The 27774-nt window shown below is 40.9% G+C and overlaps 2 protein-coding genes across 2 annotated transcripts in view; both read right to left on the reverse strand.

The window, feature by feature from the left end:
• Window positions 1-1457: 1457 nt before the first annotated feature.
• The window catches only part of pcdh15a (protocadherin-related 15a), a 201181-nt gene continuing 174864 nt past the window's right edge, over window positions 1458-27774 (reverse strand). Inside the window, exons 28-38 of the mRNA XM_087179381.1 lie at window positions 25031-25246; window positions 22984-23072; window positions 21619-21795; window positions 19198-19416; window positions 17769-17777; window positions 16154-16273; window positions 8598-8619; window positions 7905-7943; window positions 7688-7761; window positions 5836-5950; window positions 1458-2988 (exon numbers count right to left, since the gene is read on the reverse strand). Of these exons, the coding sequence (XP_087035507.1) occupies window positions 2374-2988; window positions 5836-5950; window positions 7688-7761; window positions 7905-7943; window positions 8598-8619; window positions 16154-16273; window positions 17769-17777; window positions 19198-19416; window positions 21619-21795; window positions 22984-23072; window positions 25031-25246 (1695 nt within the window). The 3' untranslated portion in view covers window positions 1458-2373. The remainder of the gene's footprint in view (window positions 2989-5835; window positions 5951-7687; window positions 7762-7904; window positions 7944-8597; window positions 8620-16153; window positions 16274-17768; window positions 17778-19197; window positions 19417-21618; window positions 21796-22983; window positions 23073-25030; window positions 25247-27774) is intronic.
• LOC147817934 (protocadherin-15-like) lies at window positions 8626-14524 on the reverse strand. The gene is made up of 2 exons (XM_087179377.1): window positions 14511-14524; window positions 8626-14183 (listed from the first exon to the last, which is right to left on the reverse strand). The coding sequence occupies exons 1-2, from the start codon at window positions 14522-14524 to the stop codon at window positions 12656-12658; spliced, it is 1542 nt and encodes a 513-aa protein (XP_087035503.1). The 3' UTR covers window positions 8626-12655.

Consider the following 27774-nt stretch of genomic DNA (forward strand, 5'->3'; position numbering starts at 1 on the left):
CATTTGAGGAGACATTGGATTGTGGCTTCTCTCAAACCTTTCATTACCACAGGGATATATGTCCATTCTTAAAGCTGTAATTTAATCTACTGAATGAAATGATCAAAGTGAAGAGTAAAAAAAGGCTTGGGACATAATCCTTTGACAGATGGAAATGCTCAGTAGAAATGCTTCCATTATTTGTTCGGCCAGCTTAAATCCAATTCATCAGGAGGGTATTCCAAAAAGAGATTGGTGGGGTATGTCCTTGAGGGCACAGATGCATCTACTGCTAATTGTTTTTCTCTCTGGTTAAGACTGCTGATATTTTAGAATACGTTCTCATTTTAAGGCTTTGTTAAATAGTACAGACAAAGCTTTATGAGAAAATTGCAAAAACAACCCATGACATCAAGCACCATCTGCACTGAACAGGTTTTTATACAACGCTGTTCTGTCAGCAGTGATAGTTCCTGTGAGTGCTAATGCAGCATGTAGCTGGTGGCGCTTGACAGACAGTGAACATGAGAGACCCGTCTTGTCTGTGCAGATCGAAAAAACGAATCCACATGTTTAACAGTTGAAAAAGACACTGCTAACAATTAAAACAGGCTGATATTTATGCTTTTTTTTGCAGGCCTTGCTGCCATTTATTTTTTTATTTTTCCATCAGCATAGTGCAGAGGTTTGTTTTGATCCTTTAGGACACCAGGCTTGTTGTTGTGGGAACAAGGTTCCCTCCTGACCTATTTTCTGAGCAGCTTTTCAAGCTACTTCACTTTGGCATTCAGCTCCTGCTCCTTTGTGAACGTCAGCCTACAAAGAAGTCTGTGAACTTGATTGGCATTCTCACGGTTTGATTGACTGCAGGACACTTTTTGTAAATGTCATTCTGGATGTGTCAGATATGTCAATCTCTGATAAACCAAGAAAACAAATGAAGAGAATGTGCCAGAGATTTTCAGTGCCTTCTGTCTTTTTGGCTACAATCACTGCCATCTTTAAACACGTTTCTCTTTTTTTCCCTTCTTTTTTGCAGTTTGTGTTGACAGGTGAGAAAGTGCAAGAATGTCAGTTTCTCAGACTTCCCGGCATACTTCCCACTGCTTTTCAGTGATACAGTAGCTATCCATATCCCCATGTTTGGTGACCTGTCATTGTTCTTCTTTAAAGTGAAAGCCCACTGCACAGAGGAGGCCTCATTCTGACAGACCTCTCTCTGCAGACATTGTATTTTTATGAGCTTACTGTCGAGTTCTACTGCCGTGTGTTACCTTATATTCAACTTTCATGCCCGTTATGCAATTTAAGGACCGTATCTTCATAACCCCAGACGTTCTTCACATTTTCATAGACAAACAATGATGCACTTCAGTACTTTCAAAACTGTGAGCTGCAATTAACATTATCCATGCTGCACCTTGATGGAGGAAGTCGCACAAATAGTCAAGGCTTGCAATTATGCTTCACAATACACATTAAAATAGGTTAGAGCTTTATTTTTGAATGTAATACATTTCTTGGTCGCCATTTTCCCCACTTACTGGGTCCTGATGTGTCCGTTAATAAATTATCATGAACAGAGTGAATCTGAATCATGTAAAGGTGTTGAAAATATCACATTCTCTGGTTACAAATGTCCATATAAAAACACTGTGATCACTCTGTCATAATTCACTGTCAAAACACAACAATGAGTCGTGTGGGTATTATGTTTTTAATGTCATATGTTAAATTCTTCATCTCTGTTAGATACAAAATAGACAAAAATAATTTCATATATTTATCCAGAAATTTTCAAAAACATTGTCAAGTGATCACAACATAAAATAATCAATGACAATCTTGATTATTTGCAAGTAAAATTCTATTAGCAAAATAAGTTTCTTTTACTTTATCATAGACTATATAATCACAATTTCTTCATATGTTCACCATGATTTCTCTGTAAATATCTTGAACATTGTAGTGAAATTAATGACAATCTCTTTGTGATCTGTTTCGGGATGAAAAAAAAAAATTGAGGCTGAGAAAAGAAAGTTAAACATGGAATCACTCAACAAAAGAGGCCCATCTTCTGAGTTTAAAAAAAATTTAAATTAGGGTCACGGTTCACATAAAATCAAATTTTTCTTTGAGGCACTCATTGCCTTGCAGCTCTATGTTCCTGTCTGTAATAGCCCTGTCAGTGATAAATGCTCGGTAGAAATAAGCTTCAACATATTGTGGTTAAACAAAAACTGACTGTAAGTGCAATGGCTGGTGGTGGACAGTGATCGGAGCTTATCCAGTTGAGGCACACAATCATTTTTTTTAATAATCCTTTTCTAAACAAAAAAAACATGATAAAGATAGGAAAATAACAAAAAGATAATTAATTTTCTGCATGGCCAGTCAGAGTTTTGTCATTGGTATGTGCAGGCTGTTCCAGGGTCCCATCCATAACTCCTCGTCGTCTGATAATGTGTGGTCACTGTGGGACTCCAGTGTCTCCCTACTGTTCTTGTGGTTGTCAACAGAAGTTTCTTGCTCCTCAGTCACACACGGGCCAATGCTGTTTCTATCAATCAAGGCCTTGGCAATACCGGTTTTAGACCCAAAACTTTTAAGATCAGTGATGGTGGATCCCAGGGAGCCACAGGAGGACCGGGTGTTGAGGTTGACGTCCACGTTAGAGGGAACACATGTACCTGTTCCATTTTCTGTGTCGTTTCCTGAACCCTCAATGCTAATAACAGGCGGGGGTTCTTCGTGAGTCACACCTAACTTGTCTAGTTTTTTAAAATGCTTACTCAGACGGCACGGAGAGCCCAACTTCAGGTTGTTTGGGTGTAACAGCCTCCTAGTTCGGACGATAGTGCCATTTTGTGCGAGGTAGATATTCCCGTTGATGTTGCTGTGGCTGTTGGGGAGTCGGTTTCGCTGGGTGTCTGTGGTGCTCTCCTCTCCTGTGGAGGTGGTCTCATTCTCCCGATCTAGCACCAGCTTAAGTAGCTTCTTTCTCCCAGGCTGAGGAGGAGACAAGGTCAAGATAAATTTATAGTTTTTCCAGAAGGTGCAGTGCATGCCAGTTTCTCAACACAACCACTGCAGATAGATGGGTTGTACACCAGCTACTGAGAACCCAGTATTCACAGGGAAGATAATCTTTTTCTTTTGCAGAAATTATGCTGATGTATTTGAGGACTGAGGACTATAGTTTACTGAAATAAAAATGTGTCCTCAAACCTCATTAGTGAAAGCAAGAAAATACTGTCAATGGATCACGAAATGCTGTTATTACTGTAAAACAACTACAAATTATTGTTTTGCTAAAAATATTCATACTCTAATGTGAAGGTTCAGAAAATGAGAACAAATCCCAAATATCTGCAGTTCTGTGTAAGAGCTGATTTTTTCCACAGAAAGCAGTGATACTGTATATTCCTGAAAAGTAAAACTTTCAAAATCAGATGGAAACATTCAGTCAAAGCAGACACTACTGCAACATGCTAAATCTCACAGCAGAAACAAGAGCATGAAGTAAAGTAAAGGCATAAAAAGTCACTCAGGAAAGATCAAAGAGAAGAGTAAGTCAAAGATGTAAGAAAGAGAGCAAAATTCTCATATTTTGCAGCAGGAAAGCATCAAAGTTTTTCCTTGCTAAGGAGAAATGAGGAAATAGTGGATGTTTGAAACACTCTGTAGTGGCAAGTAATATTTCTTCACTCCCATGCAAGGGTAATTGATTTTATTCACTCTTACTTCACAGCGAACAATATATCTCTCTAGAAGGCAGTTGAGTTTCCTTCAGACTCTGAATCAGCATCTGACGTCGCCTTGGTTTCTCCTGAGTCCTTTGACGCACTGCTGGCCTCTGATCCGGAGCCACTGGCTGAGGATCTGTCAGAGGAGATGGCGTCCTCGTCCACCTCGGTGATAGGGGACAGTCCTCCGTATGTCTCTAAAGAGGTGTCACCAATGCTTCTGACCTCAGAGCTGTACGTGGGACCAGTGTAGGGGGCAGAGGGCCCTGGGTCTCCAGACGCCACACTGGACCGCCTAGACGATGCTTCGTCGCTGAGCTCACTGGCCGACTCTCTGCTCTCATCAGCAGTCTCAGATTCTTCCTCATCCTCTTCTTCACTCTTCTCTGTGATTGTGTCCTCAGATCCGCGGCTCAGGATGGACTTTTGGGAACGCCGGCTGCCACTGGTGGACCGGGAACCCGCTGAACTCTCCACGCTACCCAGGGAGCTCTGATCGGTCATCTGACTGCCAGAAGAAGACCCTCTACTGGACTCAGACCCAGCTGTTTTCCTCTGGCTGGACCCACGAGAGGAAGACCCTTCACTCCCAGACTCTGCGTCGCTGGCTGTCCCTGTCCCTGACTCGACCTCACTGAGTTCCTCACTGGACTTCTCTGACGTGACTGCACTTCTTGATGATCTGGTTCTCTGTGATGACTTAGCGCTTGAGACAGATTCGCCACTGCTAGCGCTACCACTGCCACTCTCACTTGCGCTTTCACTTCCTCTGCTTCCACTCCCAGTGCCACTCCCACTCCCAGTGCCACTCCCACTCCCACTGCCACTCCCACTGCCACTTACGCCTGAAGCGCTGCTCCCCTTGCTGGCCTCAGTAGCGGATGATCTCATGGAAGAGCGGGCAGAAGACCCACTTTCTCCAGTGCTTCCCGAAGCCTCTTCCTCTTCAGACTCTTCATCAGAGTCTCTCTCTGTTCCTGAACCCTTTTCTGTGCTTGTTTCCTTCTCTGTTGCCGTACCTGTTCCTGATTCTGTTTCTTTCTCAGATTCAGAATCTTTCTCAGACTCTGACTCTTTCTCCGTTTCTGATTCTTTCTCTGTGGCCGATGACTTCTCTTCTGACTCGGACTCTTTATCTGACCCTGATTCTTTTTCAGTTCCAGATTCTTTCTCACTGACAGATTCCTTCTCAGTTTCTTCTCCTTCAGATTTGGACTTGCTTTCCTCATCAGAATCCCCCGGCTCTTCCTCAGGCTCTTCCTCTGAGTCCACAGTGCTTTCGTTGGCATCATCCCGGTCTAAATCTACTTTCAGGTAATCTCTGTCAACACTGCTTTTCTCTGAGGATTCCTCATCAGAGCCTTTCTCCTTACTGCTTCCACTTGCACCTGCCTCTGGCTCACTTTCTGTCACACTAATAGACACTTTGGATTTCCTTTCATCCTCACTGGTGACTTGTGAGGCCTCCTCGTCTCTCTCACTGCCTGTGGCCGAGCCACGACTCACACTACTCTGCGACTTCCTCCGGCGCTGCAACTTGTTGCCCAAGTTGATTTTCTTCAAAACTTTGCCAAGCCGGCTGCGGGTATCAGACTTGCTGTCGATTGGTCCCATAAGTGCTGGTCCGTCAGTCAGACTCTCCTGGCTGTCAATACGCCGGGCTGACATCAGTTTGGCGTAATCCTTGTCCTTCTTCCCGGCGCCAAACATCTTGAACATTTTGGCTTTCTTCCATGGAGACGGGCCAGAGGGACCAGCATCAGATGGCTGTTCTCCTCCCTTGCTGGCTGCCAGGAGTTTGCTGAGTTTCATGACAGACTTCAGTTTCTTGGCAGCCTTAGAAGGCTCGCCCCCCTCTGCTGGCTCAGCTTGTTCGATTTCATCCTCTGGTGGCACGTCTCTAAATGCAACCTTCTTGGATGAACCTCTACCCCGCATGCCGCCACGGCCCCTGCCCCGGCCCTAAGACAGTCATATTTAATTCAGCAAATGTTTGTGATGATAAAGCCACACTGTTGAAATGTCACATAGGGTTGATCCCACTGTTTCAATAATACACATGACACACAACCCATTAAGGCAATATTGTCACTCTAAGGAAAGGTAATACCTCAGGGCCATGTGGACTGTAGTAATACCCATCATCTTCCATGATCACCTCTCCATACTCATCATACATGGGAGATATCAGCCTCCTCCGACTGCCGTACTGAGGAAGGTCATACCTGAGGAAAAAATGATGGTTAATATGCCTTTTAGAATTACAGTGGACTTACTTGAGCATTTACCAATAGTTTTAATGATTCTTAAACCTGTTTAACAGAGTGTAGCTAAAAAATCAGCATGGAGAAATCAAATACCTGCTATGGGAATGAGAATGATAGGAGATTAAATACGCACGTGACTTGGTTGGTAAACTAAAGGGTTATTTAACTGCATCTCCTATACCTTCCTCTGTTATATTTGGCTGGCACCGTTCATTACGCCTTTTTTTTTGTAGATTTTTGCAGTCTTTGTTAAAATAGGCAGTCATTGTTGTAGTGCTTTGCTGCACGTCCTAGAAATCACTTTGCGTATTTCGAAGGATATAATGGAGAAAAAAAAATCATGAGGCTTCACAAAATATTCTCCACTGTGGGTAAAAACAGTGGAGTACATATTTGTCCTTGTTTGTCAAGGGAGTCTAATAAATTACAAGAATGCAAACATGTAATGTCCAAAGGCCAGTTAAAACAACTGAATAAAATCAAGTTGTATAACTCTACCAGTATGCTGCTTTGTCTGGCTACATGACTTTCATCAGTGGAAGAATGCACAGATTTTTTTCAACTTTCATTGAATTGAAAGACAAGGAAAAAGAGAGATTCAATCATTCATTCTATTATTTTGTTCTTTCAAGGTTGATGGCCAAATGTACAAAACGTGACCTGAAAACTGTGCAGAAGAAAAATTTTGGAAATATAAATCGTATATTAAAATACTGTCGACCATTGGGTATTCTCCATTAGTGAGGTGGATGGCCTTAATTGCCTTAATTGGCTTAGATCATTGATATTGAACATGTGAATTACTCTTCAGATTGTACAAGGGGGAGGGAAAGAGGTCGACGTCACGGTCACTCTGTTAACACGTGAGGGCCTGGTGATAGCTGGATTAAAAGCTTAACTGTTGTTAAAATGTGCCCCTCAATGCAAAGAGACACGGATCAAAGGTATCCGATCACAGTGATGGCACACTCACTGGCAACTGCAGCTTTTGCTATGAACTTTGTGACATACCATTAAAATATAATTACAGCCTGTTGCAAATGAAGGCTGGTGTGATTCAGACACAGTAATTAAAGTTATTAAAGATGACAGGAAAGGTAGGTCGGTGAGTGGATGCAGAGACAATTACAACACATTAACATTAGTCAGATTTTCTTTCAGCAATATCAGGTGTAAAAGCTTCTCGCTGTTTTGATAAACTTGTAGGGTAATTCCCCAGAGTGTTGCAAGTCACCTGCAAGAGAGTGGGAGCATTTAATGAATAACAATTACTGTGCAGCTGTTCCAGCTTTGAGTTCATGTTTTTCCTCTTTAGACCGTATGGGCAACGTAACAGGCAAGCCAAAACATCCTCTCTCCGCTAAACCATGGGAAAACACTTTCAGGCCCTCAGGTACCTGATTTAAGGCAGCATAAATGATCTCATTTGGTGGGAGAAGAGAGGATAAAAATTCTGATGTATGTAATGCTGAAGGGGCAGCATAAGTTATCCACATCATTTTAGTCTGAACATCTTTGAAATGCTCTTCATCCCCCAAGGACCTCAGCACTGGGAGCTGGAAGGCAAGGTCACGATAAATAGGTTGTAATGATGGAATTTTTTTTTTTTCCCTTTAAATGAATCGATGGAGATCAGTTCCATGGATTAGAGTAAGACTGCAGAGAGATGAGACTATTATTGGGCTGCATGCTCACCCTTGGTCATAATTATAGTAGTCCTGTGTGTAGTAGTCTTGGCCCGGGTCAATACCTGACTCCATGGACAGTTCCTGCATTTCAGTGAGGCAGAAAAAAAAAAAATTACTCAGCACTCTTTACAGAAAGACAGCGGAAGAAGAGCAGCAGGATCAGACAGGGTAAATATACAGCAGATTGACTACAATCCCTGCGAATTAAGAAAAGCAGTTTCTACCTCAGGTCTCAGAAGAGACGGTCTCAGCAGTTGCTGTTGCTGCCAAATATTAGTACAGAAGAAGGATAAGGTAATGGAAGGAAGGGATGCTCAAGAGAGACACAAACATAGGAAGAGTTCACTCTACACATTTCAGATTTAAAGCCAGAAAATGCAGGTCTCTCTCAAGTTTACTGCTAAATCTGTTATACACCATGGAGGAGCAAGGTGAAAATATGATGAAATATTGATGGAAATAAAGGAAAAAGAGGGAAGGAGTTAACCAAGCAGTGGAGTAAGAAGGTAAGAAATTGCAACAAAAACATAAAACGTCCTGCGTCTGTTGGATGTTAACATTTGAAGGTGACAAAAAGAGAGTTTAATGTCAAAATTGTCAGAGTCACAACAGAGTCACTTTGTTTGGTCTCTGATTATGTTTTTTTTCCAACAGAGGAGAAAAACTCATCCAAATGCTTATCTGCCGTTTGACAGGAACATTGGAAAATACAACAGACTTTTGAACCAAACCTAAACTGTAATGTCAGTGTCAGAAGTCCTATCACCAGGATCTCATCTTAATCTCATTCAGTGTTTTCCATCAAGCGAGTTATAGATAAGAATAATAGGATATAAGCTGCCTCAAGCTGCCTTGAGAGTGACAAAAAGTCTTGGCACAACAATAAGATAAAAACACATCACAACAGGAATGCTTACCTGTCTGCCGTAGCCTCGCCTGCTGTGTGCCGCAGAAAGGAGAAAATAAGACAAATAATAAATATGGACTGACAGCAAAATATCAAGTGCTTTTAGATGAATTAAATGTTAAGTATACTTAAGGCTGGCGCGTCTACATTCTGCTGACCAGTGAGGAAATTGCAGCTTTACTTACTGTGCATTTTCATGTGTTAAATTAAAGAGTTGCAGATATTCTTCAGTTTTAAAGAGGGTGCCTAAGGCCACAATGTTATCACGCTGGTGTGGGCTGTTTTTTCTCCCGTTATCTCATCCAAACAGGGAGAAAAAAAAAAGATACAATAAACGCAAATATCAAAGAGGCTGCGAAGATTGGAGTTTGAAAAAAGTCAGTGTTTACACAGACATATCTAGAGCATCTCCTAGCAGATATGAAACGGACATTGTGATTCATGGAGGAATTACTAACTCAAAGAAAGTTAATAAAATTGTCTTTGGTTATCACGTCATAATGTGCAATTTTCTCTCCACAGACGGCAATGTTTTTTTTTCTAAATTGAAGTTAAGTAAATCTTAGGAATTCCACTCTATCAAACAGATAAAAAAAACAACAACTCAGAGCTGCTCTTGAAGGCAACGGTAGTGCATCTGCAGTGAATTCAGTACAAGTCAATGAGAAACGGGGAGTAATGGAGCAGCCCGACTGAAACCTCCAGGTTCACAAGCGTACAACTGTAACCTGTCTGGGCCCATAAATAATGACGACTTTCACACTCAGATATATGGCCAAGCAATGATGTGAGCTTCCTCTGGAGAGCTGTAATCTGTTATTATGGGCAGGGACCAGGGGACAGGGCAGAGCCATATGGCCACACCTCCCAGGCAGAGTGGATGATGGGAGTGGGATCTGATGGATGACCTATTGGCTTGGCTGCCGGCTACTGCTGCTTCATACAACATCAAGAAAAATGGCTCAGTTGACAGCAGCCATAGGAAGTTTGCACAAGAGAGGACTTGGGGGAAGATGTGTGATAAGGTAATGTTGTAGAAAAAGAGGTGGGAGAGGTGAGGTCAGAATTACAACAAGACTTGAATATTGAAGAAATCTGTGTATCATATCTATAATAGGGTGGATCTTGGCTCTTTATATAAGTAGCTCTTGAGTTTTTCACTGCAGATTTTTATGCACTTTAACCAGGTGTTATTATTCTGCTGCCAACAAATACATTCACCAACAAAACAAAGACAACTCATTAGGGCAGGAATCAGCTAAAGGTATAATGAAGCAACATTCTGAAGCAAAATCTTCAAGTGTTAGATGAGAAGTTGAATACCACTCTCATGTCTGTAAAAAAAATCTGAGGCTTCATCCAGCAACTAGCAGTTAGTTTAGCTTGACATAGGCTACATAATGGAAACAGGGGCAAGACTTATTCTGTCCAAAGGAAACAACAAATGCATACTAGCACCTCGAAAGCTCAACAATACACTTTATATCTTGTTTCTTTAATCTGTACAAAACCAGAAGCAGAAAGCTGTGGATTTACAGAGGGTTATTTGCTGAACTATTTCTTAATCAAGTACAATCCCCTGTGAAAAAAAAAAAAAAGTTTGTTTAAATTTTACAGTTTGATTTTTGTACAGAATAAATAACTAAAATAAATAAATAAAGATATAACATGTTATTTAGTGAGTTATTACAGGTGCTGGTAGGCAGATTTTCTTTCCTTCGAATGGAGCCTGGCTAGCTGTTTCCCTGTTTCTTTGTGCTAAGCTAAGCTAACCAACTGTAGCTACACATTTACCGTACGGATATGGCAGTGATCTTCTCATCAAACTCTCAGTAAAAAACCAAATGAATGTATTTCCCAAAATTACCAAATAAGAACTATTCCTTTAACAAAAACATAATGTGTAGTATATGTAGTATGTGGTGTTAGTGAAGGTCGATGTTTCATGCAACAAAGGATCTCTCTGATCAGCATTTTGTTTGTACTTGGATATTAGCTATATCTTACATTTTTGTACACCATATAGTCTTTGGTTTGTATTTTCTTGAACCCACTGTGCTGAGATCTGGTTTGGTGAGTCATCTTTAAAATTTCTCCATAATTTTATTCTTAAGCTATTTTTAAATCCTGGTTTTGTGATTTTCCCTTAGAAAAGTGCTCTGGAAATAAAGTTTAGAACCACTTTAATCATCAAAATTGGGAAAATGTTACAATTCTTTTTCTCTTGTATTTTTTTTTTTTCCATTCTGTTGCACTGAATTATCAGCCGGGACACAAAAGAGTTTGATAAAACCAATTGTAAAAAATGGAATATAAAGAATACCATCCATTCAAGCTTAATGCTTTTTGAGTTGAAAAAAACAGCATGTGAGCTGCTAGCCTCTTTACAAAAGAGATTACCCCATGTAGTGAACACAGAATACAGAATTAGCAAGCCTTCGATCTGCCCATCAAGGCAATGTGTGATGAATCAAACATTACATTTCTCTGGAAGGGAGGTATGCTAAGACCATTTTCCTTAGGGCATGGAGGGTGAAACAAACGAATGAAGGGGATGTGGGAGAAAGAGAGAGAAGAGAGGAAGCGAAAAACCTGAGCACAGAAAAAATGGAAGAGAGGGGACAGAGGCTGCATTGCAATGAGTGTAAAGAAGGTAATAGAATCTCCTGAGATCCACGAGGAAAGATTAACAAGAGGAGGCCACGGATTGGAAAGTATTAGAAATAACTACAGGGGGAGAAGAAGTGAGCGAGAGAAGCACAGACAAATGGGACAAGCAGAAGGTCAGAGGAATGGAAAAGGAAAGGAGAGGGTAACGGTAGTTGACAGTCCCACAGGCAGCGGCCCTAGTTAACGATTGATTGGTTCTCTAATTAGCCTTTTCCAGTGTGCAGCCAAACATCATAGTGACTACTTTATCATGCTGAGAGGATCTCTGCACACATGTGAACAGACAGGTCCCCCAGAGGTTGGCTCTCTTTAATCAACACGAGTCTGTTGGGGAACCAAAGTCAATGTATTTTTATAGGTGATGCTTTGTCCAGCATAAAAAGATGTTTTCACTTAGAAGTGTCTGGCCGCATCATATCTGCAATGAATTTTATTACATTTAAATGAAAGGATTTTCTGTAGTCTGTCTTTGTATAATATCTAATATTTTTTATTTCATGTAATGTTTGTTTCAGTGTATGCATTTCTAGATTTCTTTTTGTATATTGTCGAACATCTGTGAAGTTCTGTCTCACATTTATTCATCACTGCACATAGTTCCTGTTAAGTACACCCAAAAATGCAATATATCAGCTTAAATCACTGCAACAGGTTTATGAATACGTCTCATCAACAAATGTGTGATCATCCTTTCTGAATACTGTGAAGCTTATTTCACAGAATTTGCATACCTTTGGGAAATTCTTATGGTAATTTTCCCTCATTTGAAAAAACATCTAACATAATTTTTTCTTCTGCGTAATTTGGATTCTGCAGGAAGTAACAGCATCCTAAATTTTCATGCACTTATCCCGGTGAAGACGGAAAAGAGCAAATTCAAATTCAGCAATATGCAGCCAGGAAACAGTTTGGGAAACAGACCTCAGGGATGTGGGATTTAAAAATTTTGGTGATTAGTAAAATTTAATTAAAAACAGTTTTGGTTATGAAATGTTAATGTTACGATTATGAACTTAAACAACATACTTATCACGTGATGAACTGACTAATCTGTGAACTCTGGGGTATATTTTACATTAGAATTGATCTCATAGTTCAGATCATTAAACCATAAAAATAAAATAAGCCAAAGGTATTCTGTATATGCAAGCCTCTTTTCTGTTCTAATTCAAGCCCATAAGCATATTGTACAGTCAGTATGGCAGCACTGAGCACATTTCTTGGCAGGTGGCACTACAATTTGATTTTCACACAAAGTATTGAGTAAAAAAGCATTCTGTTACAGCTTATATAAAATACTACCAACTGTGCAAAAAAAAGAGAAGTATTTAGAAGTAACAAACAGGCATGGAAATGTAAAAATGGAAATAATGAGAGTTTGGAGACAAAGAGAAAAAGTCAGAAAACTGTGGACTGAGAGGAAAAGTGTTCGCTGTGTTCAGCAGTGTTTGGGCTGTTTGAGTTCAATTGGCTTGTCTGCTGAACCTCTGCTGCCATGTTCAGTTGACTCGTTCCATTTTCAGAACAGTTCATACTTGCTGTCGAGTTGATTTGGACTGCAGAGCTGGAGTTGGTTGTTTTTGGCATGCTCTGCTCATCATAGGGATCAGAGCTTTGCAGTTTGTTAGCACCCTCTGATTCCTCAGTCACTTGCGGTTTCTTGTTAAACTTGGGCACCTTGCAATTTTTGTCTACTTGGCTGTACAGGTTGGCAACAGACCTCTCTATGTCGGCTAGATTCTGGATGTTTTTCAGGATCCCTTTAAGCTCCTTCCTCCCGACATCAGTTTGTGATGAGGCGAGAGGAGGGCGGTGTTTTCGTTCTGAAACAGGGCGAAGCGAGGACAGGGGAGGCAAAGACGTTGGAACGAACTGGACGATTGGGCGCGACTGATCGCTAGCAGGTGAGGGAGGGGGAGGAAGAGGTGGTGGAGGTGGGGGAGGAGGTAATCCGTCAGATAATCTGTCAGGTGGAGGAGAAGATGGAGGGGTATAGTAAGGTTCACAAGGGTGGGGGGTTGAAAGTGGAGAGAAAGGTGGACTAGAGGGAGGAGATGTGGGTGGGGGCGGTGGTTGTGGCTGCTGTGGAGGGGGAGGCGGAGGATTTTCTGGTGGGTCTGGTATCATCTCCACCATGATTTGACAAGGCTGCACTGTCATGTAGCTGGAGATGCTGGAACTGAATTTACGGAGGACAGGTGGAGTTGGCCTCTGGCTAGCCAGAGGCCATGACTCCTCTCCCTGAGAAATTAGAATACTGGGGGGCACGTCTCTACCTACAGATGTGGGGCTGTAGGGGTAATCCATGATGGAGAACAGGGTTTCTGAAGTCAGCTCTAGCATGTCATCGCTGTCTCTATCTCTGACAAGGATGGTAGAGAATGAGCCTTGGGAGTCTCTGTTTTGCTTGAGGGTTCGTTCCTGGAGGGCCTGTTGCTCAAACTGCCTGGCTTGCTCGCGGACCGACAACTTGGTCTCTTTGCTGCCACTCATTTGAGGCGTGTCTGAACTCTGTGGCCTTCGCTCGCCTCTCATGGCTGCTTGGAGTATCTGCAACTCCCAATCGTCCGGGTCCATGAGAGCTTGTCTCCTTGGCTCCTCGTAACCGTGCAGTCCACCATGAATGCGAGCGGGCATTGACCAGACATATCCTGACTCTGCCAAGTGGGAAGGAGAGAAGGAGAACCGTTTTCCAGACGGACTCTCCCCCCGTCCATAGACATCAGGACTGCTGAGGGGACTGTTGTCATCGTAGACAGGGTTGTGGGTCGTGAGTGGGTTGCAGTCAGAGAGGAAGGTCACGTTGCTCTCTGACTTGGGTAAGTTGACATGCAATGCTCCATTTCCACGGGCTGCAATGGCGCGACGGGCAAAGGTGCTAAAAATCCTTTGGTGGTCGGCCTCCTCAATGACAGACTTTTTAGCCCTGCCCCAGTGAAAGGTGGAGGTGAAAAGGAAAGAAAAAACTTGAAACAGGTGAAGATTGATGGTTTAAGGGCGAGCGAAGCAATGAAAAAAGGGTGAGGCGAAAGCAACAGTGCTATCAGGACTCTTAGTACTGTGACTTATTATGTTTAATTCAACAAAGCAATTGGTTTATTGATTTAAATTGCTCAACATAAGGATCAGTTGCAGCATAACAACATTTACAATGTTACGTGATCAAATACTGAAATAGTAACAATAGTATGTCCAGAGATACACCAAGCTTTGGTCCAAAGATACAGTATAATACAAATTCACAACATCCAACCATACTGGATGCATTGGTGCAATCAGTCACAGCACTAAGAGATGTGAAGAGATGTGGCGCAAAGGACAGAACACAATAGGAGATGACTGTCTAATGGAAAGGTAGAGAGAGGACAGCTGTTATAGTGAAAGCTACTAAAGTGAAGTCCCTAAGGAAGCTTCACTTTTCCTGACTACATGGAAGTAAATGGATTTAACTAAAGTAAAAAAAAAAAACTAGAAAACCTTCCCAACTGCTACCACATCACCAAGGTCAATTAACAAAACAGGCATTACGAGGGTATTAACGATTAATGAAATCCTACCATTTTCATAAAGGTTAGGTACATACCATAATCATATCTACATATAGTCTGTTCATATGCTCAGCAAAAGCTATAAGCAAGAGGGAAAACAAAGATGCCACTCCCGTGCTATATTTACAAATGATATTGATCATATGCATGGACCTCATATGTTTTGGGATTACTTACTGCAGTCTGAATCCAGAGAGACAGGGGAATAGAGATGATGGAGAAGATAGAAACACAGACAGATGGTAAGAAGACTAAAGCAGAAATGTCAGAGGTGTTAACGAAAAATGAAGACAGGGAGGAAGTGTAAGCCCAAGGGTACATCGAGTTTCTGCATACTGAGGGGAAATACTGTACTGATTTATTCGCTGTGTGCCTCTGAGAGTATGCACAAACACAACACGTGCACAATCACTCATGCAAACACACTATCCTTCCTTGTGTTTCACACACGAGTTTCAAAGTGTTTTAATAGGGTTGTTTATAGGACCAGCTCCACTTACTCCTAGTGCAGGCTGGAAAACAACCCCTAAATAAACGATGCTCAGCTACAATACAATCCCCATGAGAGCTTTTCTCCTGCTACAGAATCAAAAGCTTCTGCTTGTTGTTGAGTGTTGGTCAACATTTGTCTCTTGTCTCAAGTTCTTTACAGCTTGCTATTAAATTTTCATTTTCTTTCTTTCTTCTTTCTTTTCTTTTTTAAAACAGCAATTGTGATGTTAGTAGCAGTATTGCTTTAACAGGCTGTAAATCAAAATTACGAAACCCAGCAGGGTCACCAGTTTCAATTCAGCCTCATTTACTCCACAAGCAACAGCATTTCATTACCTGAGTAGTATTTAACGTGAAAGCTGAAATCCGATCGTGCTGATGGCAAAATACTCTAGACATAGGCAAACTCTGGAAGTATTCAGTGTGGGTACTAATCAAAGGTTTAAAATAATTTAAAACAACATCAATTATTAAGCTCAGACCACAATGTGTATTTGTGTATTTCCAGTAAACTATGTGGCATTTTATGAACTTAAACACACTCTTACCTTGAGAAAGGGCTTTGCAAAAATGCATACACAGTCAAATTAGAAACACATCCATAAGCTAAAGTCTAATCACCAGCTGTGCTGCGGCATACAGAGTGGTTTGCAGACATCTAAAGTGGATCATGGTTTGAAAGCCAAAGAGCGGAGAGATCCATTGACGCAGTTACTAATATGTCTAAAGCAGCAGGTAGATTGGATGAAATTCAAAGAAAGGAACCTGCCGAGCACTATACAGCACCTGCTTGTCATGGGAAGAGGTGGGATGGGTGGGATAGGAAATGTATAATAAATGGTCAGGGTTGACTCACATGCTGCTGTCGCCCAGCTCTTCATAGAGGTTAGTGCTGGGAGCAACGGCAGGAGGTGCTTTCCCTCCCGGTGGTAGAGCCATCTGAATCCTAGCAGTTTTGGCACACTCTGCCTGTCGCCTGTGCAAAGTGTTAACATTTACAGTCACAAAGACATGTGATTGTAGTCCACATGGAAAAATACATGAAGAAAAAAACCCCACAACAAACATACAAAGAAAAATCAACCCAAAATACCAGCCTTTGTTGCTTTCACATTTAATGTAGTTAAGAATTTACTCCCTCTCTCTAGAGTGTGGTTAAAAAGTGAGCAGCGGCCAAACACATCAGTTATGCATGAAATCTCTACCATGAATTAACCATGTGTTTTCACACGGCATTTTATTGTAAAAAAGGCACATGCAGTAACTGATGGTAAAACTAAAGATGGTGTTATGTTCTGTCATGTCTAAAGAGATGTTGGGGATAGGGAAAAAAAACTTGGTATAGTGGTAGCTTGTATCTAGGCAGCATCTATTCTTGATATATATAAATATGTATATATATAAAAGGTTTGGACAGTTAAAAGCTGAAAAATTTTTTTTAAAGCAAACTTACAGAAATGAGCCATGATACATTATTTTAACCTAATTCACTTAACTATGAACCATTTCAATTCATCCAATTTCTTATGGCTGACATGCTAGCTAGCAATTGTTGGCTGCATGGTTGTCACACTGCAGCCATCTCAGTCTCCATGTGTCTACAGCATGAAAATCCAATATTCTCTGCCATTTTAGTCCTGGTCCAAGAAGGTTTTAGATTGCAAGGGGGCAGTGAAGTTATGATGATATAGATCAGTAACTCATATCATGAAGTCTCTTTTGATATCTAACATCTAAAAAGTTATTGTATATGTTTGCAATGCTAAATTGCTGTGAACTCTGTGTTTGTGGTGGCATGGCAGATTTCGATGTTTTGCCATGAAAGAGGAAGTTCTTGTAACTCAAATATACATTGTCCACAGCCCCAAACTTTACATGTTGGATAAGATTCCAGACCTGAAGACATTTACGTGCTAATATGAAGTTATAGTTATAGTTACAGCTATAGTTTCCACGCAGGAAATACCGTCTTTCTCGTTAGTGCAGTGTCCGCAAAAATGTACAGCTGCGTGAACCAGCATCCCACCAGCACCCCTGACATGCATAAGGGTGTGAGGGCCCGGTCAACGCTGCTTGCAGATTTAAATTATACATAAGACACCAGTGAACTGATGGGGAACAAATCAGAAGGTTTACAGCAGAGTGATGAGTGTAACGTTAGAATTGAGTAAAAGGATGTTTAGTACACAGCTATGAGTCTGGTTGGCTTTGAGTTGATTTTTCATCAGATTTTGAAGAGAAACTGTTCTGCCAAATTGAACTTTCATTCTAGAAATACAAGATGAATCAGTGCTGCTTCCTGTCATTATGCTAGAGCCATTTCAAAAGCCTGGCATTAGATAGCGTCATCATCACACATGCAACCAATCTTTAAATAACTGAATGAACACACATTCTCTCTCTCTCACTCACTCACCCTCTCTCACACACACACACACACACACACACGAAGAAAAGGAATTATTACTTACTCTTTGAACCTGGTGATGGGTTTGGATGCAGCAGAAAGGAGAGGAGACAAGAAGAGAGTGAGATGGAGAAAAAAGCTGCACATTTACATTATTTGGCAAAAGTGTAACTTTAATGCAATTTTAATGCCAGAAAGTATTTAATGTTGGCAGGTCTTTTTAAGACATGTTAGGGGAATAGTGAGCATTAGCCTATTCATGCAATCCTTACTCAGACAACATAAGATCTTTGTATAACATAGTATGTTAACGTATTCAAACACTAAACTGGAGAAACAGGAGAAAAACTTTCTGTATGTTCTCCAATTTCTATGCAAAGCAGGAAGCACTCAAGCCTCAAGCAGTGACTGCAGGGCTACAGGCAAAAGTAGCCATTGCTTTTAAGTGAATCTTCTTCACTTCATATCGCCATTACTTATTCACAACAAAAATTCAATTATTCCACATGAATAAACAGATTCATGTTTTAAATATAACATTCATTCCCAAATTTAGGCAACGGTGAATTATGTTGACACACAGAAATGAGAAAATGATTTCCTGAATCATTCGATTTTACCAAAGTAATGTCGCCACCAACAAAGCACCATCTGCTATGACAGTTTGTGTGTTAGGTCTAATGTCACCATCAACAGCTTTCTGCTGTGTGTTTAGTCTATGCATTTGCATAAGGACAACCACTCCGCCCATCTGCCGTGAATAAACATTTCCCAAACATCACCGTTTATGGAACACTTGCAGCATACCAATGATTACAGCGGATAAGAACCCAACTCCTGCCAACTAAGAGTTCAGTTCCCTCACCAATGTGAACGATGCTTTTTATGTTCATATTTTTTGTAAACTGCACAGTGTGTGATGTGTGAATGAGAGCGATAAAGCTGGAGAGACAGAGGGAGCACTGTTTATTGCATGTGTGTCGGGCAGAGATGATTAAGTAGTGTGAAGACGCACTGTGACGGTCACAATTGGCTGTAGATATTTGTCACAAATGAGTGTTAATTAATCTGCTTTCACAGAGCCTGAGCAGGGAGATTAGCCCAGCAGAGTGCGCAGTCAGCATGTCTGATGAGAGAGAGAGGAAGTGAGAGAGAGAGAGACACACACACACACACAAAGGCAGCAAACAAGCGCTGTCACTTTATCTTAAGTACGTGACAACAAATACACTTTTCAAAAAAACTGTTAGTGGTTTCGCTGGCTCTATTCTAACAGGCCACAGGGTGGAGGATGTAAACAAAATTCAAACAATAAATATCTGATTTGTCTGTGAGGAGCAAAACTTTAACCAAAACCGAGCACAGCACATTATCTCCCAAGATAATGGTCTGCTTAATTAAAATATATTCCCCTCTTAATATCATGACAACCAGTTAAAGATGATTAATCGATTACAGAAGCCACTGATTACCACTGAGGCGAGAGTACTCACTGTTTGTAGGTGACCATGACGATGAGGATGGCGGGGATGCAGCAGAGGATGATGATGATGGCCAGAGCCAGGAGAGCTCCTTCTGTGTAGCCCACAGCCTGAGCCGCCTTCTTCACACTGGCCACAATGTCTGGAGAGCGGATTTCAAGGATGCGGCCTCCCTCGCCAAGGTACGGCTGGAACTCCTTGTTGATTTCCAGCACATTCCCATCCAGAAATCTGTAATAAATAAAAGAACAGGAGGAAAAATCCTGTAAACTTTTGAATATCATTTTTATGTTGAAGCTTCTATCATGAATATAGTTACAATATATCACATGATGAAATGAAAACAGCTTTATAGCAAGTTGTAGCTCAGTGTTTAGCTGTCTCGCCCTATAACTTGTTCACTCTCACCACATCCTTTTAGGTAGCAGGCAGCTGTTTCCTGTGAAAGAGCTCTAAAAACTCACCGTGCACTACCTGCTCAGCAACAAATGGCAGACAGACACAATTACCGACCAACTGGTGAACACAGCGGAGCATTTGCTTAAATACCTCATTTGCTGAGAGACAATTATTTCAAGGTCAGTGACATCTGGTAATTTAGATCATCACATTTTGAGTGGCGCAAAAGCGACTGGGGATCGACACATAGTTCACACACATTTATTCTATCTTTAAGTGCAAATGATAACTACTGATGACAACTAAAAATAAATCAGCTAAACTCAGTGTGACCTTTCTACCAACATGTGTTGATTCACACTTTCAATTACAGACCTGTGGCAGAATTTGCATCTGTGTTGTAGTAAAATGGACATACATATGAGCAATCCACCCATTGTTGTTCCAGTGTTATTTTGGAACAATAACCAGGTGCTGCAAAGTGGCTTTCAAACATTCAGAATTACAAAGGAGAGAGCAGACCGCCACATTCAATTACTGTCATTTTTGTTTTTCTATAGGTGAATAAATGAGTGGAGATGAAGGTTATTATCTGGCCTCTCTGGCAATATATCCTCTAGAGTTCTCAAATGGTGGCGAGTCCTATGTTCAAGGTGGCATAAGGACACTCAATAATGCAAGAACCCACTCAACATTGTTGTTTTTCTCTTTCCCCTCTGTGATCTGACAGCAAAGTCGCAGATATATAACATGCAATTACCCCACAACATTGACAGACATGCACTGCATGCATAAAGAAGCCTTTCTCCTCTATTCTAAATGGTTTTCCTGACAGTCTCTCTATCTAAAGAAGAAGATTCTTATTAAAGGGGGATGTAGCAAGCCTCTTTTAAAATTAGCTTGACTCTCTCTGAAGCTGCCACTTGTGATCAAGGCGATGGTCACTAGTTTTGGTTAAAAAAAAAAAAAGACACCCTCCACTCAATCCCCAACTTAAAAAAGGCTGTGACATTCATCTGACGGTCAAAGACACTGGTGTAATGTTTATAGATTAATTCAGTTCACCCACAAATCACCTCTAAATGTCATTTGAGTGGGGAATTTCCACATGAACTGAAATTGTCCCACTCTCATTCCAAAGAGAGAAGGGAGGTTCCTTGGGAGCCACACACAAAAAAGAACGGGCAGCAAACATATATATGTATAAGGAAAAATAAAGACAGAAGATGGTGTCAGACATCTCAATGGAAGGTAAGCAGGAGAGCATATTTGTAGAGTGAAGGGGACAACTGCTTCATATTGACTGGCAACTCTCATGCTCTGGTGGAGCTGTTTTTTTAAGATTGGTGTCAGATTGGCTTTTACAGAACGCTGAGAAACATAAAAAAGGTGAGTAAAAGATTGTCCTGTTGTGCTCGCTTGGGTCAAATTTTTTTTTCTTCTGATGAAGTGTCTGTTAAGCACTTTTTTCTGTGGTGTTTTAAAATTATGAGAACATGGCCTCTCTGTGTCCAAACAGTATTTTATCAAACTGTTTCAGACAGACCATGGTGACACAGGAATCGACTCTATCTCTGTCCCCAAATAAAAGGAGTAAGTCCAGAAATAATAAGAATAATAACAAAATGTATTACTGGCATATTACCATGCGCATGGAACAATCTCAAATGCGCTGACATTATGGATTGATGGGCTGATTGAAATACACCATGCTTTACTCAGACTTTGCCCATCCCTAACTTCGCCCCCTCCTATTTGTCCCTTAAATCTGCCCCTTAACTTTGACATGTGACAGATTTGGTGCACCTGCAGGATAATCAAAGTCTTATAAAGAACGTAAAGGCAGTGAAAAGTGGAGACACTGTAGAAGAGGAAGCCAAGCAGAGCCTGAGAAAGAGATATTTGCTGACTCACTGTACGGACAGAGGGCAAAGAAAGACTGCCGGGAAAACATGCAGCACATCGGAGGCATTGGGATATCAATTTAAACCAAATGCTGGCTTGGACTTTGTGTAATAAAATTCTCCCACTCACTTGAAGAGCTCCTGGCGTGAAATAGCCCTGTTGGTGAGCGGGTCAATGGCGTACACCATCAGGTCCGACTTACTGTAGTCCTCTAGTTCAAAGCCATCGCCATGACGACGCGGCCCAATTGACTCTACAATCACCTTGGCACCTGGAATCTGGTCCTGGACGTGGCGCTCCAGAATACTGAAATGAACACAAAACCACTACTCAAACTCATAAAGAAAGCAATAAAGATGTAAATACTAAAAAGCAGTTAATGGCTAGACTTATATAAGCCAAAATCCAGTTCAAATTAGTTCAAATAATTTCTGGCACCTCTGTGCCCAAAGCAATATGAGAGCTACCAATCTTAAGTACTGCACTCTGGCAATGATTGTCCCATTGGGCAGCAGTTTGCCTCTCCACACTGGGCTCTTGGCAAAACAAGACTCTGATAATCCTTTTCAGGCAGGGAGAAATCCACACCTCAAATTACAGCCAATAAAGGAAAGCCTTGCTCTCTACCTTTGCCAAACAGGATAAACAGTTTGAGCACTCAGGTAAAATGGCTCTGGCTCATCACCAGCTCTGAGCAAAACCGCAGACCCTTCAAATGACATCAATGCAAAGAGCTTAACATGACTAATGTGTGTGTTTTTTCAGCCTAAACAGCAGTGTCACTTGTGTGGGAGAGACACAGCAAGCTCTTGAAAAACAACTATTAACACCCATTTGCCTTTCAGATGAACTAATTAGGCTAAACACTGTGCCCCAAGAGCTGCAGAAAGATGTTTCATGAATCTTTATCATTAATTAATTTGGATTAGAAAAAAAGACTCTAGAGGATAGACTCACCTGTCTCATTGGTTAATCCACGATCTTAACTGTTTGATCATTGCTTAATGAACAACAAAAGATGAGTTTGTGGCACATCGATTTTTATTAGTCCATGTTCACTTTTAATAGTTGTTTGGCACAGCCGAAACACACACGGCACTCCAGTCCTCAAAAACAATTTTATTTACAAATGAAGGTGCCACCTGGAACCAAGTTCACCTCATATCATATTGGGCAAAACAATGCACAAAAACAGGCAATTAATTTTCAGTGTTAATTCTACCTATCAATCAATTAAAAAGGAATATTAGAGGGCAACAAAATGCACTGTAAAATAATATATTGAATGGATGAGGGTGGGAGAGGAGATGTGGTGACAGGGAACTGTTGGAAGAAATACTGTCAATTTTACCTTCTCATTACACAGTAGCTTGCTTTATCTAAAATTAGCACAAAAATGAACTCCTAGCAACACCGATATTGGTTTCGTGTCATTTAACAAAAGGGTAATTTGGTTTTACTTCCATATGTCAACCATGTTAAATGTTGTCTTACCTAATGAGCTGCTCCTTATTCTCTTCCACTAAAGTCGGGGGAACAGTGGATACAACAACTTGCATGTCCAATGCATTGACGACGGAAACCTGAGAAAGCAGAATAGCAGGAAGGAGAGAAAAAAGGACCAGGAAGTAAAGGAGAATATAGCAGAAAATAGAGATAAATAATGATTAGGCCAGTTATTCACAGGTCCTACGGTGAGCTTGGTCAACATACTCAAAAGCTTCTATCTGTGAACCAAATGAGACCTCCTAATTGCCTGCTTGTATTGGTGCCATGTGGCAAACTTAACAGTACCTAATTCTGATGCCACAGTTAAGTGCATAGGCAACAGTCTCTGTGCTCTGTAGCCAAATCTCCCATGCAGCTCCAGTGAAATTAGGTTTCCCCTTGAAAATTAACGAGCACCACGGTTAAGCACTCGCTGCTCTTTCATATCCAGGCAATGTCCCAGACCCTCCTTCTGTCTCGTTAGGGGCTTGTTAGCCAGACATATTTCAATGAAACGAAAAATAAGCCTGCCCACAGTCAAGACAGATGAGGACTGTACTGGGGGCAAAGCTGAGTCCAATCGCAGCGGTGGCGTGGCGAAAATTATTGGGAAAAAGAAATGCACACTGAGACGAGAGATCCACATTTAGACAAATATACAGACACACAGAGACAGGTATGTTTATAGAGTTAATATAGTGAGATAGTTAATATATATGCCTGAAAAAGAGTCATCAGCCAGTGGCAGAGGCCACATGTTGACTGCAACCACAAAATGTAGTACTAAGTAAAGAAAATCATCAACCAGCCTCATAAAGAAATTCATATGAAGAAAAACTGACACAGACTTTCACTGTCTCTCACGTTTACAATATATGGTTGTGCTTCATAGCTGGCATCTGGTTGATATATTGACAGAAATATTGTTAAAACAGTCATTCATGTACATAATTCTACCTCATAAAACATTAAAACAAATAACATGTTAGAGGGGTACTCCAGTGATTTCGTATGCATACACCTCCATGAAATAGCAGGGCTTGAGAGAGAAATCAAAATGGTCAAAATCTGTGCAACAAAGGCCAAGTTATTCATATTTTTACTCACTCTCTAGGATGGATCTAACTTCACAACACTAGATATAATATAATATAATCTGAAAGTGCCTTAAAACGCAGACTTAAATAGAAGAATAATTCAACATTTTGGGAAAGACAATATTCGCTTTCTGGCAGAGAGGAAGAGGAAGAAGATCAATACCACTCTGATGTCTGTTAAATATAAGGCTACAGCTAGCAGTTGGTTACCTTAGCTTAGTATAAAGCATGCAAACAGAGGTAAACAGCTAGCCTATCTCCAAGCCTGATTATCATTTTTCTGCTTTGTTTTTTGTATAGATGAAACAAATGAAATGAAATGTAATTACTGTGTTTTAGAGGGGCTGCCAGGTGGATTTTGTTACCTTCCGACAACGTCATGCAAACAGTTTCCTGCTGTTTCCAGCCTCTTTGCCATGTAAAGCTTACTGGCTGCTGGCTGCAGCGTCATCCTTTATCACAAAGACATGAGAGTAGCATCAATCTTTTCATTTAACTCTGCCAGGAATCGAATAAGTGCGTTTCCCAAAATGTTGAATGAGATGACTAAAGTGATGTAATTTCAGTAATTTTGTCAGACTTGACAAAGCTCCTCTAGAGCCACAGATGATATTATACAGCAGTTTTCACAGCCTGTGCAGCACTCCCCAGTGACTACTACACTGATTTTTATATGTAAATTTTTCCTTAATAAGGCTCCTCTGTATCGAGGTATTATTACTGGCATATCACCAACTACTCCTACACTTCAAACAATGTGTACCCCAGAGAGACCCTGCTGTGGAAGCCACACACAACACGCAATCAATATGCCACTTGTGTGACATGTAAGTCAAGGACGAACAGATTGTTCACCCCACACATCCAGTACATGTACACTATATGTAATGTATATATTTTATTGAACTTTTCAAACATGCATGTGCACCGTAAAAGGCACCTTACTGGATACTCACCACCACTTCGGCACTGCTGCTGAGACCTTTTCCGTAGTCGTCCGTGGCAATAACTTCAAACTTGAAGTAGGACCTGCGCATGTTTCGAAACATCATGGCCGATTTGATGATACCTGTGTAGGTCTCGATGACGAAGCTGTCCTGGCCCTCTGGTGTGGGAGGGATAATTAGACGGTATGCCATGGCACTGTAATTTCCGGTGTCCTTGTCAGTGGCCTATAACACACATGTACCACACACACATAAAACACCAGGAAAACATCAGTGTTGTGTGCTGAAAGCAATAAGAAATAGTGAAACTAGTTATTCAGACCATAATGGAAAAAAAGTGGACTTCCTGAGACATTTCAGAGCCAGCATGCACCAACCACTGCTTCAGCTCTTCATCACGATGGTGGCTGTTTGGTTCCAAGCATATTGCACTTTTGGCCAGTTCCCAATCGGTGATACGACAGTACATAATTTGCCTTTGACAGTGGATGGGAAACACCTGCTGTGACATCAGTGAATTGGCCTGGCAGAGCAATATGCTTGAAAGACTAAAAAGAAATCACAGCGGTGGGGTTATCTTTCTTGTGTGATTTAGTGTCGATTTGCTCCTATGGTGCATCAACCTTGGTGTTACTCATCACACAATTATTCTGCAGACATATGACGAATCAAAATGATTCAATTCTCTCATAACAGACCATCAGAGCACTTCTTTTTTTCTTGGGGGAAGCATTTCCTTTCATGCATCCATGATTTGTTCCCATAGTGTTAAGTTATGTTATGTCAGAGCAACTGATTTACAACCATTATAATGTTATAACCATTAACCATATAACCATAACCATTACAATAACTACAGCTGCCTGGAGGGGGAAACACTGATTGAGCATATTTCTATTTATTATTCACTCATCACAGCAAACTAATACAAGAGGTGAAAGAGTGGAGCTTTAACATTTTGTCCTTCCTGCTGGTGGAGATATTTGCTTATAATTTTTTTTCACATGCAGGTGTTCTGTTAAAGTAGCTGACAAGAGGGAAGAGAGCACCAGCTGGAGGCTCATAAATTATCTTTCTTGCTGCTGCAGCTTTACCCATTGTTACCAACTGTAAAAGGCTAAAGAGGAGGCAAGATTTCCCAACTTTATATTTAAATTGCTTTGTGTCTTTAAACCTGCAGTAACTATTTTTGTTTGACAACTTGGGGATAGAATATAGAATAGGATAGAACCAAGTTGTGAGCCAATATTAAGCCGATATAGAATACTTGTTAGCAATTTTTGCCTATTTGCTCCTCCATTAGATATGGAGCAATATTATCATTCATTTGGAGTCATGTTTTATTAACTCTCTTTTAGCTGGATAACTGGATCTTGCTCCACTATGTTCACCAGCTCGATGCTAACAGTGTCTGTCTGCCAACTGGTGCTGAACTAGTAACTAAAACCAAAGTTGTCGGCCAGACAACAAAAAAAAAGGGGTGAAAGTCAATTTAAATTTCTACAAAGCCAAGGGGAGCTGCAGTGTGATAACTCTCTGTCAGTTCGCCACTATGAGTGACGTCTTCAATATTAGACATCATCATCTGATACATTGTGCTTATATCAATATTGATTTTAGGTGCTTTGAATTGAAAATTTTAGCAATGGCTTCAATTTATTGTTGATTTTGGGACAAATAAATAAAAATGATTTCATCTTCAAAAACAACATATAATTTATGAGGATCATAAACCGCATGAAGCTTGTCAGAACACTTTAGGCAAAACCTTTTTTTCTCCCATTGACCTCTGAGGCACAAGTTGCGAATGGCCACTGATCTCACTCTCAGGCATCAGTTTCAGAGTGCTTGTCTGTGGCGAGTGACACTGATTAATAGGAGCAATCTCTTTTTTTTTCTCCAACTATTGGCAGTGGGGGGGCGCTGCAAATTCTCAATGAAAGGGCTGTATAAATCACCAGAGTGAGATATCCTCATCGGGTAAAGACAGTTTTCCTAAATACATATAAGAGGATCATATACTGAATGTAGGGCAAATGTTTTGAAAGCAGCTATGGAAACTGGGGGAAAAAGTGTCACTGAGTGAGGTTGGTTTGCAACCTGCCACAAGGCAACAAGCGGACATGTATGGATCCTGATGGTTTACATTAAAAACACTTCATAACACCAAAGAATGACTTTATGAAAGAGCTTTGAAAGCTTAAGGCATCTCCTAAATGGTCAAAAAGCTTTTCACAATGTTTAAGATAAGAGGCAGAAGCAGTGAAGGAGGGAGTCGAGAAAGAGTGGCAGTTATTTGGCTACCAATGAATCCTATTACTTACTGATGAAAAAACAGGGTGGAGTGAGTGCCACGTGGTGCAGGGTGTAATCATGTAATCAGACTGTTCTTCTGAACAGCACACTTAAACATTGTTAATGAAATATTTTTTTCATTAAACCTTTCCACACCACTGAAATTAGACTTTAGAAGGAAATAAACCAAACCTGTCACTGACACTTGCAGTGTACATACTGGCCTGGCATCAGTCACAAGCCATTAAGGAAGTTCATTATAAGGACATGCAGAGTTGCGGACTCACAATTGACACTTTGCGACTCTTTCCACCATCAAACTATCAGATTGATAGGAAACAGAGACAAAGCTCTTCCACAAACAGACCATGCTGTTAGCATGGCTGAACGACACAGAACCAGACCAAAGATCAAAGGGTCAGCTCCAGAGGATCAACCAATGGACACCAGATAACTGG

Source organism: Seriola lalandi, unplaced genomic scaffold, assembly GCF_002814215.2.
Source record: "Seriola lalandi dorsalis isolate HSWRI2012SDOR001 ecotype SW California unplaced genomic scaffold, Sedor1 jcf7180002054832, whole genome shotgun sequence".
Taxonomy (NCBI): Eukaryota; Metazoa; Chordata; class Actinopteri; order Carangiformes; family Carangidae; genus Seriola; species Seriola lalandi.